At 31.5% G+C, this 14445-nt stretch overlaps 1 protein-coding gene across 1 annotated transcript; it reads right to left on the bottom strand.

Annotated features, from left to right (window-relative positions):
• Positions 1-1517: 1517 nt before the first annotated feature.
• On the bottom strand, positions 1518-3466 carry LOC106770964 (transcription factor MYB61). Its single transcript, XM_014656820.2, has 3 exons — positions 3100-3466; positions 2886-3015; positions 1518-2759 (listed from the first exon to the last, which is right to left on the bottom strand). Exons 1-3 carry the CDS (start codon positions 3230-3232, stop codon positions 1835-1837), a joined length of 1188 nt encoding a protein of 395 aa, XP_014512306.1. The 5' UTR covers positions 3233-3466; the 3' UTR covers positions 1518-1834.
• Between the last annotated feature and the right edge of the window lie 10979 nt (positions 3467-14445).

Here is a 14445-nt window from a genome sequence, read left to right as displayed (position 1 = left end):
CCCTTTGACAGGTAATTGGAGGGAAAATGATATGATGAAAGGGAAACCAAATCACTGTCATGCATAGATGCTACAAAACTATTTGACTTGAGCTTCTTTGTTGATAATAAGAAAGAGTAACCGACAACAACTTTCTGCTTTGAAACTAGGTTTTTTGTTTTCTGCAACAGAAAATTTCTAGAAATGTTTGCAGAACTATATACATTTATCTCTTTTAACTAAATGTCTTGTGAGATTCTGAACCCAGTGTAAGTGTAAGTCTTTCATTGCACTAAACTAACTCTTTGGAGTTTAGAAGTACAAAAGTTAACTTTTTAATAAGACCATTTTACTTGTATAAAACATGTCAGTAAAATGATGTCAAATAACCATTTTCCATATATAATATAAGGTCTGTTTCAATGTTTCTATGACTTTTCCCATGTACTTGGTTATATAGTTACTGGTTTCCCACTAGTTCATATCCTGAACTTTTGTTAATTGTTTTATTCAGTGAAAAAGTTTATGCTTGAAAAGGTTTGGTGTATGAATGGATATGTTGGAGGAGCATTGGTCAAAACCGTTTGAGTAATTGGAAAAGAAAGAAAGGAAAAAATAAAACTTGTTTCAATGGTGGGGGAATGGTTCTCGAGAACAAGTTCTACTTGAATGATGCTTGCTTTCTATTTTTCGTTTTCATGTTGTTTTCTCTCTGTCATTTCTGTCATGTCTTGTGTGAGAACACGCCATATTTTTTTCTTTGCTACTTTCACTTTCAGCAACAGTATATGTAGATGCCCACTGAGGGACCAATTATCTGGTGTGAAGCTTTTAGAGGAATAGGCCCACGCTAAGGACATTCATACAAAATCCTTTTGTTTCTAATGGGTACACTTCGTGTCACTTCCCAATACACCACAACAAAATAAATGTTCTCTTCTATAACACTGAATTATGAGTTCATTTCATTTTCTTTCCCTTTTTTTTCATTCTTCACCTTGTCCTTACCAAATAGTTAACCGAAGAAAGCTGTTAAATATGTTCTTTTTGTGGCCTTAGAGTTTCTGAAGTAGTCGGTGTGTGGCAGAAATTGCTGTGGTTTTTTTCCTCACTGTGGCTATAGTGCTTACAACTGTTGAGTTAGTAATCAAATCTATCTGTGTCTGTGTGGTGTATGGTGTGTACAACTCGATGACCCTTTTGAAAGAGGTAAATCAGAGGAAGACAAGTTTTGCATACTTTCTTGTCTTGAGTGATTGAGAGGGGAAGGGAAGTGTGCTCAGGTCCTTCAAAAAGTGAAAACAATCTCTATCTGTAGGAGACAGAGACAGACACCCATTTAAGAAATAGGGTCAGTGAGAGAGAAAAAGAAAAGAAGGAAGTTCAATGGATTCTCAGTTAGAGAAGGATCAAAGAAAAAAAAATTGACTGTAAAAAGAGACAGAACAAATCCCGAACATCTCAAAAGATATTAGGATTTGAAACTATTGAGTCACACGCACCCTCCATGAACTGATGCAATGTCAAGTGTGCAAGTCTTGGTACAAAATAATAAGAATTTGTATACACAAAAATAACTCACAAGCTACATGTACATTGTAAGGAACGGCTTAAGAATTTTATAGGAGAGAAGCATTGAATTGGAACAAGCCTTATTTCAGCAGTGGTGCCTCTACGTTTGATTAACAAAATGGTGGGAATATATAAGAAGCTGGAATTAATCACAAATTTTTTTACAGCACACACCTGTGGTCAGAACTCACGAGAAAATTCTGACCTGGTTCACATTGGAAATTAAGTCGGCAACATCTTTGTCTCTTTCGTTGAGTTGAAGTTTCCACATATCACGTACAGGTTAAAGGGTTTGTCCAAAAGTCACTGAAAATCTCTGCAGATTCTTGCTATATATATCGGAAAGTTGAAAAGCTGGTGGCGGGTGGTGCCAACTAGTACATGACTCGTCTGTTATGAATCCTGTTTCTGGTTTGACCTCACTGTAGATAGATTGAGAGGTTTGGATTTGATTCTCCGGTGTGTTTCCCAGAATAAATGGGGTGTTAAGATACTCAGACCATTTTAGATCCTCTTGTTCTGTCTGAAGGGGCACTTGAGAATCTTTGTTAATGTTAACCTTTGCAGAATCAGCCACCCCCCACGTGTTTTCAAGGAAGTTTGTGCTGCTTTGAAACTGCATACTGGCATTGGTTTTGTTTGTGTTGTTGGATTCCCAGTTTTGAACCGCATCAGAGGATATGGAAGGGTTGTCGTTAGATTGGAGCTTGACATGTGTTGGGAAAATGGAATGCAGCATAGAGGAGGTTATGGTGGAATTGTTGAGGTCTGAAGAGGTGGAGGGTGGAATGAAAGAAAGAGATGCGTTGGGGTTTGCAGAGAGGCCGATGGTTGTTGTCCCATAGTTGAAGTGGTTGAAGGAGAAATATGGTCCTACCACATCAGAGGGTCTGCAAGTGTTGTCATGGCAGGTAGCACCAAACCTATCTAGGAATAGTTCCTGGGTTGAACTGGTGGAAACTTCAAGAGGGTATCTCTCTGAAGAAGGCAAGGGTTTTGCTGGCACTTCATTGGATCCCAATGAGGCTTTCTGATTGGTTTTGTCGGTTGAGGGTGGCATGTCCTTGTCCTTCTCAACCTCAGAGAGTGGTTTGTGGGTGTTTGGGTCAATGCTTCTTTGCCTCAGCTTCTTCTTCAGGCACGAGTTCCATAAGTTTTTAATCTCATTGTCAGTTCTTCCCGGTAACTGTGCTGCAATCTGAGACCACCTGATAAAGCAGTCACCGAGCAAACCACATGAGAAACAGTAAAACATACAAGAACAAAAGTCAAAAGTAATAACTATACGTTAAAAAAGAAAGAGATGAGAGATATTTAAGTATATACTAAACTACCTGTTTCCAAGGACTGCATGGAGTTCAATGATCATGTTCTCCTCCTCCTGTGAGAATGCTCCTCTCTTCAAATCAGGCCTAAGGTAATTTATCCACCTCAACCTACAACTCTTCCCACACCTCTGCAGACCTGGCATGCAGAATTAAGATTAGAATGACTGTCTTGTGTAGTGACTATATAGGACTAACTCAACAGATATAGGAATAGATATACCAGCAAGTTTGGGGACTGAACTCCAACATCCATGACCATGTTTGGTGATGTAATCCAGAAGCTTCTCATCTTCCTCTGGAGACCAAAGGCCTTTCCGTAACTTCTGTTTGTAGCAACAAGAGTGTCTTCCCATGTGTACGTACGTGAGTGAGCAAGTGTTGAATCCAGCAATGGTTTTTGTCAAAACGTACGTGGAGGAAGAATGAATGGCTAGAAAAGTAAAGGGTGTTTTGGTGGGGTGAGGGGAAGAGTTATGAAGGTTTGAGTTAAACAGGGTTATTATTATGGTGAGACAAGGAAAGTGAGAAAATAAAATGGCAGCATGACAGGGAATCAAATAAATAGAGAGGAGAAAGTTGTACCAAGAGCTGATTGGACACTGCCAAAATATATATATATATATATTTTTCTTTTAATTCATTTCTGACTTTCCTCATCTTCTTCACGGGACAATCTTTGGCCCCACCATCTGGGTCATCATGTTTGGACGGTCTTCATTCTTCCACGGTTTCTATCCATTGATGTATGTATATGCGACAACAGAGTAACACACATCATAATTGTTACTAAGTTTCGTTTTTACCTATGTATGTATGTATATGTCTGATTGGCATTTTCTCAAGAGATCTGAAAATTTTAACACACAAAAAGTTGTGATCTTCATGTGAGTGTATGTACCAAGTTTTGGTAATTGCCATATGCTACAAAGCTAGCTAAGAGGGTTCTTACTTTTCACCGACCTAGGTGGTTATGGACCATGCTGCTTAGAGTTGGGAGTTCCAAATTGTATAGTCTGGTGTGTTTGAAACTTCTCAAGTGTGACGAAACGTCACCATTCCCACATGATATAAAGAAAAGATAGTGATAAATAAATGAAAAGTATGTATGGAAATTGAAGGAGTGTGTCTGCTAGGCTAAATCTAGTCCAAGAATAGAAACATAAAGTATAAATTAACCACATGATNTGAGAAGGGCAAAATTGTAGTAGANAAGTAATTCCTGAGAGTAGCAAACAATATANACTGCANNAAATTGATCATAACAGAAGCTTCTCTAGGTTGTTTTGTTGCCCTTTGGTAATTACACTAAAAAATTTGAAAACTCTATGGCTCTTTCCTTTTCTTGACNAACTTTTTTTCTGCCAGCCAGGTACCCTATGCAGAAAAAACTGACCTTCTTTTCCTCCTTTGGTTTTTTGGGATGGTTTTTCAAAACCATGATCGTTTGGGAACAAATGCAAAATTGCTTTTGACATCTGTCCTGGTTAAGGTAATTTTTCCTCCCTTAGAAATTGCTGGAACTTCAACTAACCATCCTAATGATTCATCTTTTTTGCAATTTGAAAATTACGTACGTTGTGAATTAAATGTGGTTTTCTTGAATGTCAATTTTCTGACTTCATACGACTTCTGTGTTTGTGTGGTAAGATACTAAAACCGTTGTTTTTTTAGGTAGGATACTAAAACCAAAGTTAATAATAGAAATAAACAACTGTACTTCCACACATACAAATGCGACAATCACAATAATGCAATTGTCCCTATTGATCGTAGTTTGCATCTCTGCCTCTCATGTAAATATATATATATGAGAAAGCAGACAATTTTCGATGATCAAATATTCACAAACTGCACCAAATCTTCGGATGAATGAAACTTTTGTTACTACCTTCAGTTTTGAGTTCTTCGAAACAAATTTATATTAGATCATATCAGTACTGTCAAAATTTGTACCATTAAGTCCATTTAGTAAGTTAATAACTCTGACAGGACCATTTATCCCTGCAAAATATTTCGATTCTCTTCATTTAAAACAAATTTGCATGCTTGTTAAGATTTATTAGAAGAGAAGACAACTTTATCAAAATTTACTTAACTTTACAACCATTTTCATAAACTTCACGCTTTATGTAGATTGTGTCTATTATAAAACATAGTAAAACTTAGCCGAATATTATAGTATATAACTTTTTATTTCAAATAATAATTTTGTACTTCAAGTCTCTTAGTTTATTAAGTACTAATTTTGTTTACATATACAATACTATAGGAGTTTAACAATCAATTTTTAGTTACATTGAATTATTATGAGTATTGTTTCAGTTACGAGGTCGAGTTATTCCAAACATTTTCACAATTCTTTCTTCAGTGTTGTTCGGTCTCACTCTTTAGCCTCCTTCTTTATTTTTCCCGTTTGGAAGTGTATCTACCAAAAGTTTTCCAATGGTCAAGTCAGTTGACTGTCCGAATGGGAGTTCAATGAAACCGTTTTAAATGCGCAGTAAATGTGAATCATTTACGTCTTACTTTTGTCTTATATTTATAGTTTTTGTCATAGACTTGAGATTAGTGAAATCTTAATCACGACCAAATCCCACCAGCCCAATGTCTCTAATCATTTCTTACCTTAATCCTTATAGAAATACCTGATTACGGATTCTGACCGACTGTTCACCCTCGATTGTCCGACCAAATTGATCCTTGAATGACTATATGATCGTGTGATTCATTCGGTACAAGTATAATTAAAAATACTCTTTTAAATAAGTAAATATATTTCAATAATATAGAACAATTTTTAAGTACAAGTTGATACAATTTTTTAATTTTTAATTGTCATCACGAATTATTAAATTGAGTAGAATATGCATGTATGGAGTCAAGGTTAAAATTAATTTCTATATATCCTGCTCATTAAATCACTAGGATATCTTGCTTAAAAGAAATTGTTACCAAACCACTAAATTTCAAAATTGACAATAATCATAGAAGGTAGTATAATTAATAATGGTACTAGGCAAATTTTTTTGATGTTGGTGAGCACAAAAAAGGTTAAAAATAAGTTTTTAATATGCCAATCCAATTCATTATAAGTACAACCTAACTAAATTGTGTGACAATAAAGTTTAGTTGATAAGTCGTATTAATAAATATGACACAATTGATTTTTTTCAAGTTAACAAATTAGATTGGTTCATAAATAGTTGCTTATTTTAATAAACTAATCTTATACGTTAAATATTTATTCAAATTATTACTACCTAACACATAAAAATTTAAAATAATAAAGTTGAAACACATTGTTCTATGATTGTGTTTTATGTATTTGAACACTCCAACTATAATAATTTAACATGGTTGATTATGATCTTTTATATGTTTAATATTTCTTTTAATTTTAGGATATAATTGAGATGTTACTGCAGTTTTTATTTGATCTTATTAATAATATTGGTAAATAAACTTTGTTTAGTAACTGATAGAGTTTATGAAATGTTTCTTTAAGTAATATGTTTTTTAAAAGACTAGTTTATACATTTCATATTTCTTTTCTTCCCTAAAATGTTTAGTCATTTTCTTACTCTTTCCTATCTAAGGCGTGATTTATTATCCACTTACAAGACATGGCTTTATTATTTTAATCCTTCTTTTTTTATCAGAGTTTGATTTTAACTCTTTTATTACATTAAATATTAATAATGATAAACAATAATACTTTTTTTTTTAATTTCTATATATATTTTATTAATAACATTATTATAGTTTTTTAGAAAAATAATCGTAGAACAAGTATAAATATAATTCAACTGGGATCGATAAAAAAATTTGTTTGTACATATATTGCTACCAAAATAAAATAAAATTGAGAGATAAAATCAATCAATAATAGCAATACTTTACTAATAAAATGAAATTTTGATGAAAAAGAGAAGACTAAAAAAGATGATAGTATAATGTTTGTTGATAAATTTGTTCGATGATTATGAGAAATTCATGGCTTATAATCAGGTATTTAATAGTAAATTTATCAATAATTATTAATGATCATGTTTCGTTGATAAATTATTTGTTAATAGTTATTGTTATTTGTGTTTTTCTTTTTCTTTTTCTTCTAACATCATCTTTACCTTCTCTTCCTCTTCTTCTTTTCATCCATCTTTAATAAATATAATAACATTTTTTTTGAATTTGGTGAATTTTTGGTGCTCATGATAGATTTTTAAAAAATGCAATTGTTTGACGTAATTTACCATAAAATGGTTAAAGTCCATGACTTAAAAAATAACATTTTAGAATTGATAATGATTTAAAAATAGTAAGACTCAATTATTTTAATATTAAAAGGCTTTAATATAAATAGTTTTGTTATGAACGAATTTCTTTATTTTAAAACATACAATCTCTCTATAAATCACTTTTCTAGATTTGTCTCATTTCTTTCTATGGATTCTTTCTCTTTATTCGTCTTATTGAAGAACTGAGATCATAGGATTGATTATTGCAACTAACTCTTCAATTTGGACCGATCACTTTCTTCGTTCCTATAAGTCAAGTTTCAATATTTTTTTTTGTCTTTTTCTGTTATTTGATGCATTTGAGTCTTCTTTCATTTGTATGTGTCTTTTTAGTTATCTATATGAGTCTTTGTTGATTAATGATCATAGCGGTATGTCCTGATAATTTTTGTGTTGTTCCTAGGTATAGCTAAGGCATCTTGGGAGCTTGAAGGAATTTGGAATTCCTTAGAGTAAGTTCATCTATCTCTTAGGTAGGGGAAGCTAGTTGCTTTGCTTTTAAGTTATAGATGTAAAATGTATGTTTTGTATGATTGGGTGATATTATGAGGTTTGATTTGCTGAAATTTGTTTTATATTGGATGTTTGTATGTCGTTTGCATTGATTGAATTAGTGTGGAATTGAGGAGCTTAGTGTTAGTCTTGTACCTTTGAGCTTGCATAAATGTGAAGGCTTTGACATTGAGCGGTAGTAGGGCATCACTGAGCATCATATTTCATTGCAAGTTTGGAACAATTTTGTTCCAGGGTGCTAAGCGACAAAAAGGGTGTGGTTGAGTGCCACCTTTTGCAAAAGGTTTGGTGTCGATCGCTAGAACTTCTTATGAGCGTCACCTTCTATAAGAAGCCTAGCGTTGGATGCCACTTTTGAGTGTTAATATATATGTTTGATTTTTATTTGTCTTAAGGTAAGATTGTTCCATTTAGTGTAAAGGAGGATGATTAGGTAGTGAGAGTGGTAGGATGTCTTGTAAGAAAGACGTCCACAAGATTCTTAATTATGACTGTGATAGAAACTAACCTTGTAGTGTCAACTCGGTAGAACGGTATTTTTATCACCACAAGTGCATGGCTCCAATAGCAAGGGAATGTTCGAATAATTAAGTCTAATATAAGTCTTTAAACGTAATATGGTTGCTTTTATGAATGAGTGATGTTAGAAGTGGACTTGAAGCCTAACCCAACCTCACAAAACCGGCTTGTAAGGTGAGGTTTGCACCCCACTTATATATTATAAATTGGCCTTATCTCTAGTCGATGTGGGACTTCCAACACCCCCCCCTCATGCTGAGGTATATACATCTCGAACGTGAGACTAGATATTAATGGGTGGTCCGATAACGGCCCAATAGCGGGTGGAACAATATGCCCAACAAATATCTCTATTATAGGCTCTAACCATAGCTTTGATACCATATTAGAAGTGGAGTTTAAGCCTGACTCAACCCCACAAAACCGGCTTGTAAGGTGAGGTTTGCACCCCACTTATATATTATAAATTGGCCTTATCTCTAGTCGATGTGGGTCTTCCAACAATGATAATATATATGTGTTTGTTTCATGAAAACTCTTTTACACATTAACTTACCATGTTGTTTTCTTGTGTTTATGTTGTAGCTTTTGTAATGATCACCTTATTGGTGTGAGCAGAAAAGAGAGGATAAGTGCTAAAGTATCTCTAGTGGAAGGCAACAATGCAAGAGAGTCTTCTTTGTGGTTGACTAGTAGTTTTCAATATATTTTATTATTACAATTATTTAGTTTTGATAATTATATATCTAACTGATAAGACAATTTATTTTTTTGATCAATTTTATAACGTCTTATTTTATCAGTTGTAATCTCATAAAATTGAAATGTTACACAAATAATAAAAAATTTGAAATACATTTTGACGACAAATTAGTGAAACATCTAATTGTTGCCAAATCCCTGACAAAAACTTTTGGTCGATAATTGTTAGATATATTATCTTTATTTTATATTTATCTTGTATCTTTAGTTAGTTTGTTATTATTTTTTATTTGTATTTTGGGCTTAGCCCATATTTCTTTTATTATAAATAGAGGGCCATATGTGTATATTCAACACAAGGGAGATTAGTCCCATATATAATTTTCATTATATTCAGCATGGTATCAGAGTCAGGTTCTTTTGAAGAAAAATTTCCTGGTGTCTCTGCCACTACATCCATCGCTGCCGCCGGTGGCACCATCTACCATCGTCTACCATCGTCGTTGTCGTCTACCGCTGTTGTATACCGCTGTCATTACCAGAATTTCAGTTTCAACCGACAATTTTGACCGTCTCGGTCTTGCGATCACCATGTCATCAAAGAAGCCTTCATTGGAGCTCCTACATGCTCTCAACACCTTTTAAAGTTATGGATTTGCTCCTTTTTAGAGTGTTGAGGTCGTTTGTTTTCCTCTTTCAGGTTCATCGTGCGTTGTCACAAGTCTCATCTCCTCCAAACTATTCAGAGCATTGAGGTTGCTTTTTTTCCTTTTTCAGGTGCCTTGATTGGAGAATATTTTATTTTTATAGTTTCTCTCTCCTGAGGTTACCATTGCGTTTGACCCGTCTATATATACTTTTTTTCTCATGGAAAAGATGGTTTTGTTAGTTTATTTATAGCCGTGGTGGCTTTGCAACAATTACCTGTTTATCCACAATTCCTCAAAGGCGATTTGCAAGAAAAGATTTACATGGAGCAACCTCCCAGATTTGTTGCTTAGGGGAGTCTTTTGGGTTGGTATTTTGTCTTTTATGTCGTCTTGCAAATCATTAGCAATTTGGTATCTCTCGAGTGTGGAAGCATATATTTTCATTAAGTCTTTATGGATTATATTTGTATGCACTAGCTTGAAGGAGAGTGTTAGATATATTATCTTTATTTTATTTTTATCTTTTATCTTTAGTTAGTTTGTTATTATTTCTTATTTGTATTTTGGGTTTAGCCCATATTTCTTTTATTATAAATAAAAGACCCTATGTGTATATTCAACCCAAAGAAGATTAATGTCACATATAATTTTCACTATATTCATCAATAATAAAAGTTATAAATTATCAATAAATCTATTATTTATGAAAATATTCATTAATAATAAAAATTATAAATTATCAGTAAATTTAATAGTCAAATTTATTACCATAAAAAAATAATAAATTTTTAAAATTCATCAATATGCTTTATTAACAAATTTTCATTTGTTAATAATTTTTTGTCATTGATTAGGAAACTTTTTTATTGTTTAATGAAATGAAGATTATGATAACGTGACCGTGATGAAATTAAAAGTTGCTAAAACTTAATATGTGATATATGCTTTAAGAGTACTAGTAAAAACGCATGTGTGTTATTTTTTTATAATAAATATAGATTGAATTATATTTAAGTTATGATAAATTTGAAAAATTTTAATTGAGTTTTTAATAAATTTTTGTGATCTAAATTTATATTTTTTAATTAAGTTTTGATTTTTTTTTAAGATAATGACGTGACTGTTAAGTGATATTTGGGTTACTTTTTAAATTGTGTCACAAGTTATTTTATTGTTTTATAATTTAAAATTTGTTGATTTTATGGTCTTAGACTCTCGTAATTTTTTTTATAATCTTGTAATATTATAAAGGAACAATTTTTTTATAGAGTATTTTTTATTTTATTTTGTAGATATTTTTTTATTTTAGATAATTATACTAATTTTATAAAAATAGTTAAAATTAAAAACAATGGTTAAATTAAAAGAAAATCATTTATAAAAGAATAAAAAATAGTTTTTTTTAAATTTTTTTATTATAGATAGTTATTATAATTTTAAAAAATGGTTAAACTTTTAAAAAATGGTAAAATAAAAAAAAGTCACTTAAAAAGATAAAATTTGTAAACTCGATTTCAAATAAATGTTACTTAAAGGGTAAAATAGAAAAAAAATATGGATACCGAAAGGGAGAAGTACATATGTTATTTTACTTTATTAAAATCTAATTATATAAATTGTTAAGATATAATAAGAGATTAACACTAAATTATGATATTATAAATATAATCATTGAAAGTAAAAGAAAAAATTCACTATGGATAAAATATTACAATAATTTAAAAGTAATTAAAAAGTAAAGTTAAAAAAAAATACTCTTAAATTATATTTTTATCATAAAATTATATATAAAATTTTTTATATAAACATTTTTATTTGTTATTTTATATTTATTACTTAATTTAAAAAGATAACTAAAAATTACAGTTTAATAAGTCGAAACTATCAAACGTGATAAAAAAAAAGTTTTCTAGTTGAACCCTACCAAAATCTTGTACAAGCTGAATAATATATATTCTAGTACTTTGGTATGACATCAATTTTTTCAAAAAGAAAAATAATATATATCAATATTGGACCAATTTTTTTTAGAGAGATTTAACCTATTTGCATCAGTTTCTTAAACTAAACTATATTTGATATTTTTACTTTCAGTTATAATCTCTTTATTAAATTTTGTGAGCTTGCGAAACATATGAAGTCATATGACGTAGTGATTTGAATAGTAGGATGCAGAATGTTAGAGAGAAAGATGATGGTAAGCACGAAAGAATGGCAGACCAAGAATCTAATAAAAAGTTTAAAGACAAAGTAAAAGGTTGAACGGTTTTCGTTACCTTTCTTCGGACATATCATAAAAGCATGTGTCATTCCAGACACTCTTTCTCACTTTAATCTCAAGGAGGATAAACAAAAATATTTTCTGTATAATAATAAAGATTAATAAATAAATTTATATAAATAGTGGTTTTGTCTTTAGATAGGAAAAATAAATAAAATCATTGGAAGTGAAAAAAAATTAAACAACATCTGAGCGTAGTGGAAATTCAACGTTTGAATTGTCTTTCTTAGATGTCGCCAATTGCACAATATTCTCTGGCACACAAACATCCAAATGAGTCAGTTGTCTTGAAGCACTTATTTTTCAAGAACACGTTCTCAATAATGAAACAAAATAGAATAATATTAATATTGATATCCTTCTCTGATACCTTGTCTTTTGGCTCTGACATTGTGAAGCTTCCATGGCCTTAGCCATGTCCTAATTCCATATTTCAATTATAAATTAAATCATAAAACTTTCATAGTCTTATCTTATATTTCCATATGAGCTGTTCAGCTAAGTCAAACTCCGAATATTTCTAAAATGTGTATAATATTTTTCATTAGTATGTGTGGCCTTAGTTGTACTTTGTACACTTCCTACAAATTAATTAATCAGCTTATTTGATTAATGACCAAAATGAATATTAATGTATTCTTTGCTTTCTTGCAATCAAATATGTTTTATGGGAATCAATTTCTGACTGTCAATCATTAGAACACAAAAACATCAATATTTAAACAACAACCAGATTGAACCCGCTTTCTTATAGAAATATTCTTTCCAAACACAATGTCATAATTGAAGGTATCATGATAAAATATCCACCCCTTTAATTAAGATCATAATGCAGTGACTGACTCTTGAAAGAAAACAGCCTTTGAGTAAGTCAGAAACATACATTCATGATAAATGGCAGTATATTAAAATGGCAATTTAATTGTTGTTAGAATAAGAAACATACATTCACGGTATCTGATGTTTCGCATAAAATTTTCAAAAAGAGGAAGCTTAGTCAGAAAAGGTAAGAGGCAACATGTATCACAAGTTTTTTTCTTGAATAAAAATGCGATTATCAGAGACCGACAATGGTTGAGACAAATTCAATCCAATGTAGCTTGTACAATTTGCTGTGTATTTGTCTCACAAGTTGCTGAGCTGGGATTCCTTTCGGCAAATTTGAATCTGCAGATTTTAGTGTATGGACCCTCAATTTTTCTGCATTAAAGGAAAATAAATAAGTGGCATTATTGTGAATGCCAATATGTGATACTAATCTTGGTAGGCCATACATCAAATGAAGCTTTTTGTTTAGGTCCAATATGCATAATAGAGCTACATATATGAAGATTAAAGAAGGGTTAAAGTCCCCTTTTATTTATTAAACGCTTTTGTTCTTTGCTTCATATTTGTGCAAAAAATCATTGATTACTGTTTCGGTTGAGGGATCTGAGACACAGGACGTTTCAAGTTCTTTCTTCAATCTCCCGATTGTCTAGTGTGATTCTTGCTGTCGGACCGAACAGTGGTGACCTGCAAGAAAACATTCTGACGTTCAAGTCAACTAGGTCAAAGAAGGATTAAAGTGTATAATTAGATCAAAAGTGAAATATCTGGCTGCCAAGTTTGTATTTATAGGTATTAGATCCCATACCTAGCATTAACTGCTCCTAACTTCCATATCTTTTCTTTCCTTTTGTGTAATATTCGACTATTAAAATCATTAATTTCTGCTTTCAATGTCCCTCTATTATCTATTTCAGTTACGCTTTCACCCGTTATGCTTTCACCCGTTACGCTTTCACCTCCCGGCTTTCGACCGATCGATCATGTATTAGTCAGTATTAGTCTTTTACTACACTGATGAGTCACTCTCGTACTACAATTACTAATGCTGAAATAGAATGGCAAGTCCTTTGCTTTCACATATGGTCGATTCCAAGGCCAAATATTTGGAATTTTTTTCTTAATATTTTCTAGTGTTTCTTAAGTTTATTTCGCTCACAAAAACTTGTCACTTTTTAGGTAAGTTAGAATCATAAAATCTAAGTTTAAAAATGATAGAATTTATTTGATTATATATTATACTCTTCTTCTTTTTTTCTTTTAAAATCCATATAACTATAAATAAAAATACTGACAAATTTAGGTGTTAATAAAAATCTTAATTATAAGAGAGTTTTGATCGAATTTGACAATTTTTTTCATTTTTAGAATTTGATTAATTTGACTAATTTGAATTAAGGAAATAAAAAAGAAGTGACAAGATCAAGCACCAAAGACTTTCTAGTTGGGTTCTTTGCTTTTGTTTCTATTTTCATCTTCATCTCATTCTTAGGAATGGCTAAATGGGATAATTTGATCTATAAGTCTGGTCTGACTTTAGTCACTACAAACATATTAAGTTGGGTTGGCCCGTCACTTGACCTTTACAACCTGAACGATTAGACCGAAACGAGTTCATTCTAGACTGTTAGGTTGTTAGGTAGGTTGTCAGGTGGGTTATCGGGTTGATGTCAGACAGTTAGGTTATTTTGAATAATTTAACACTTATTTAAATATAATATCCTTATCTACATTTGAATTTTCTATAATATATCAAAATATGTTACATTAAATAATTT

This window comes from Vigna radiata, chromosome 8 (genome assembly GCF_000741045.1).
Source record: "Vigna radiata var. radiata cultivar VC1973A chromosome 8, Vradiata_ver6, whole genome shotgun sequence".
Lineage (NCBI taxonomy): Eukaryota > Viridiplantae > Streptophyta > Magnoliopsida > Fabales > Fabaceae > Vigna > Vigna radiata.
Note: the sequence above shows the minus strand (reverse complement) of the source record. Positions and strands in the feature narration are given on the sequence as shown.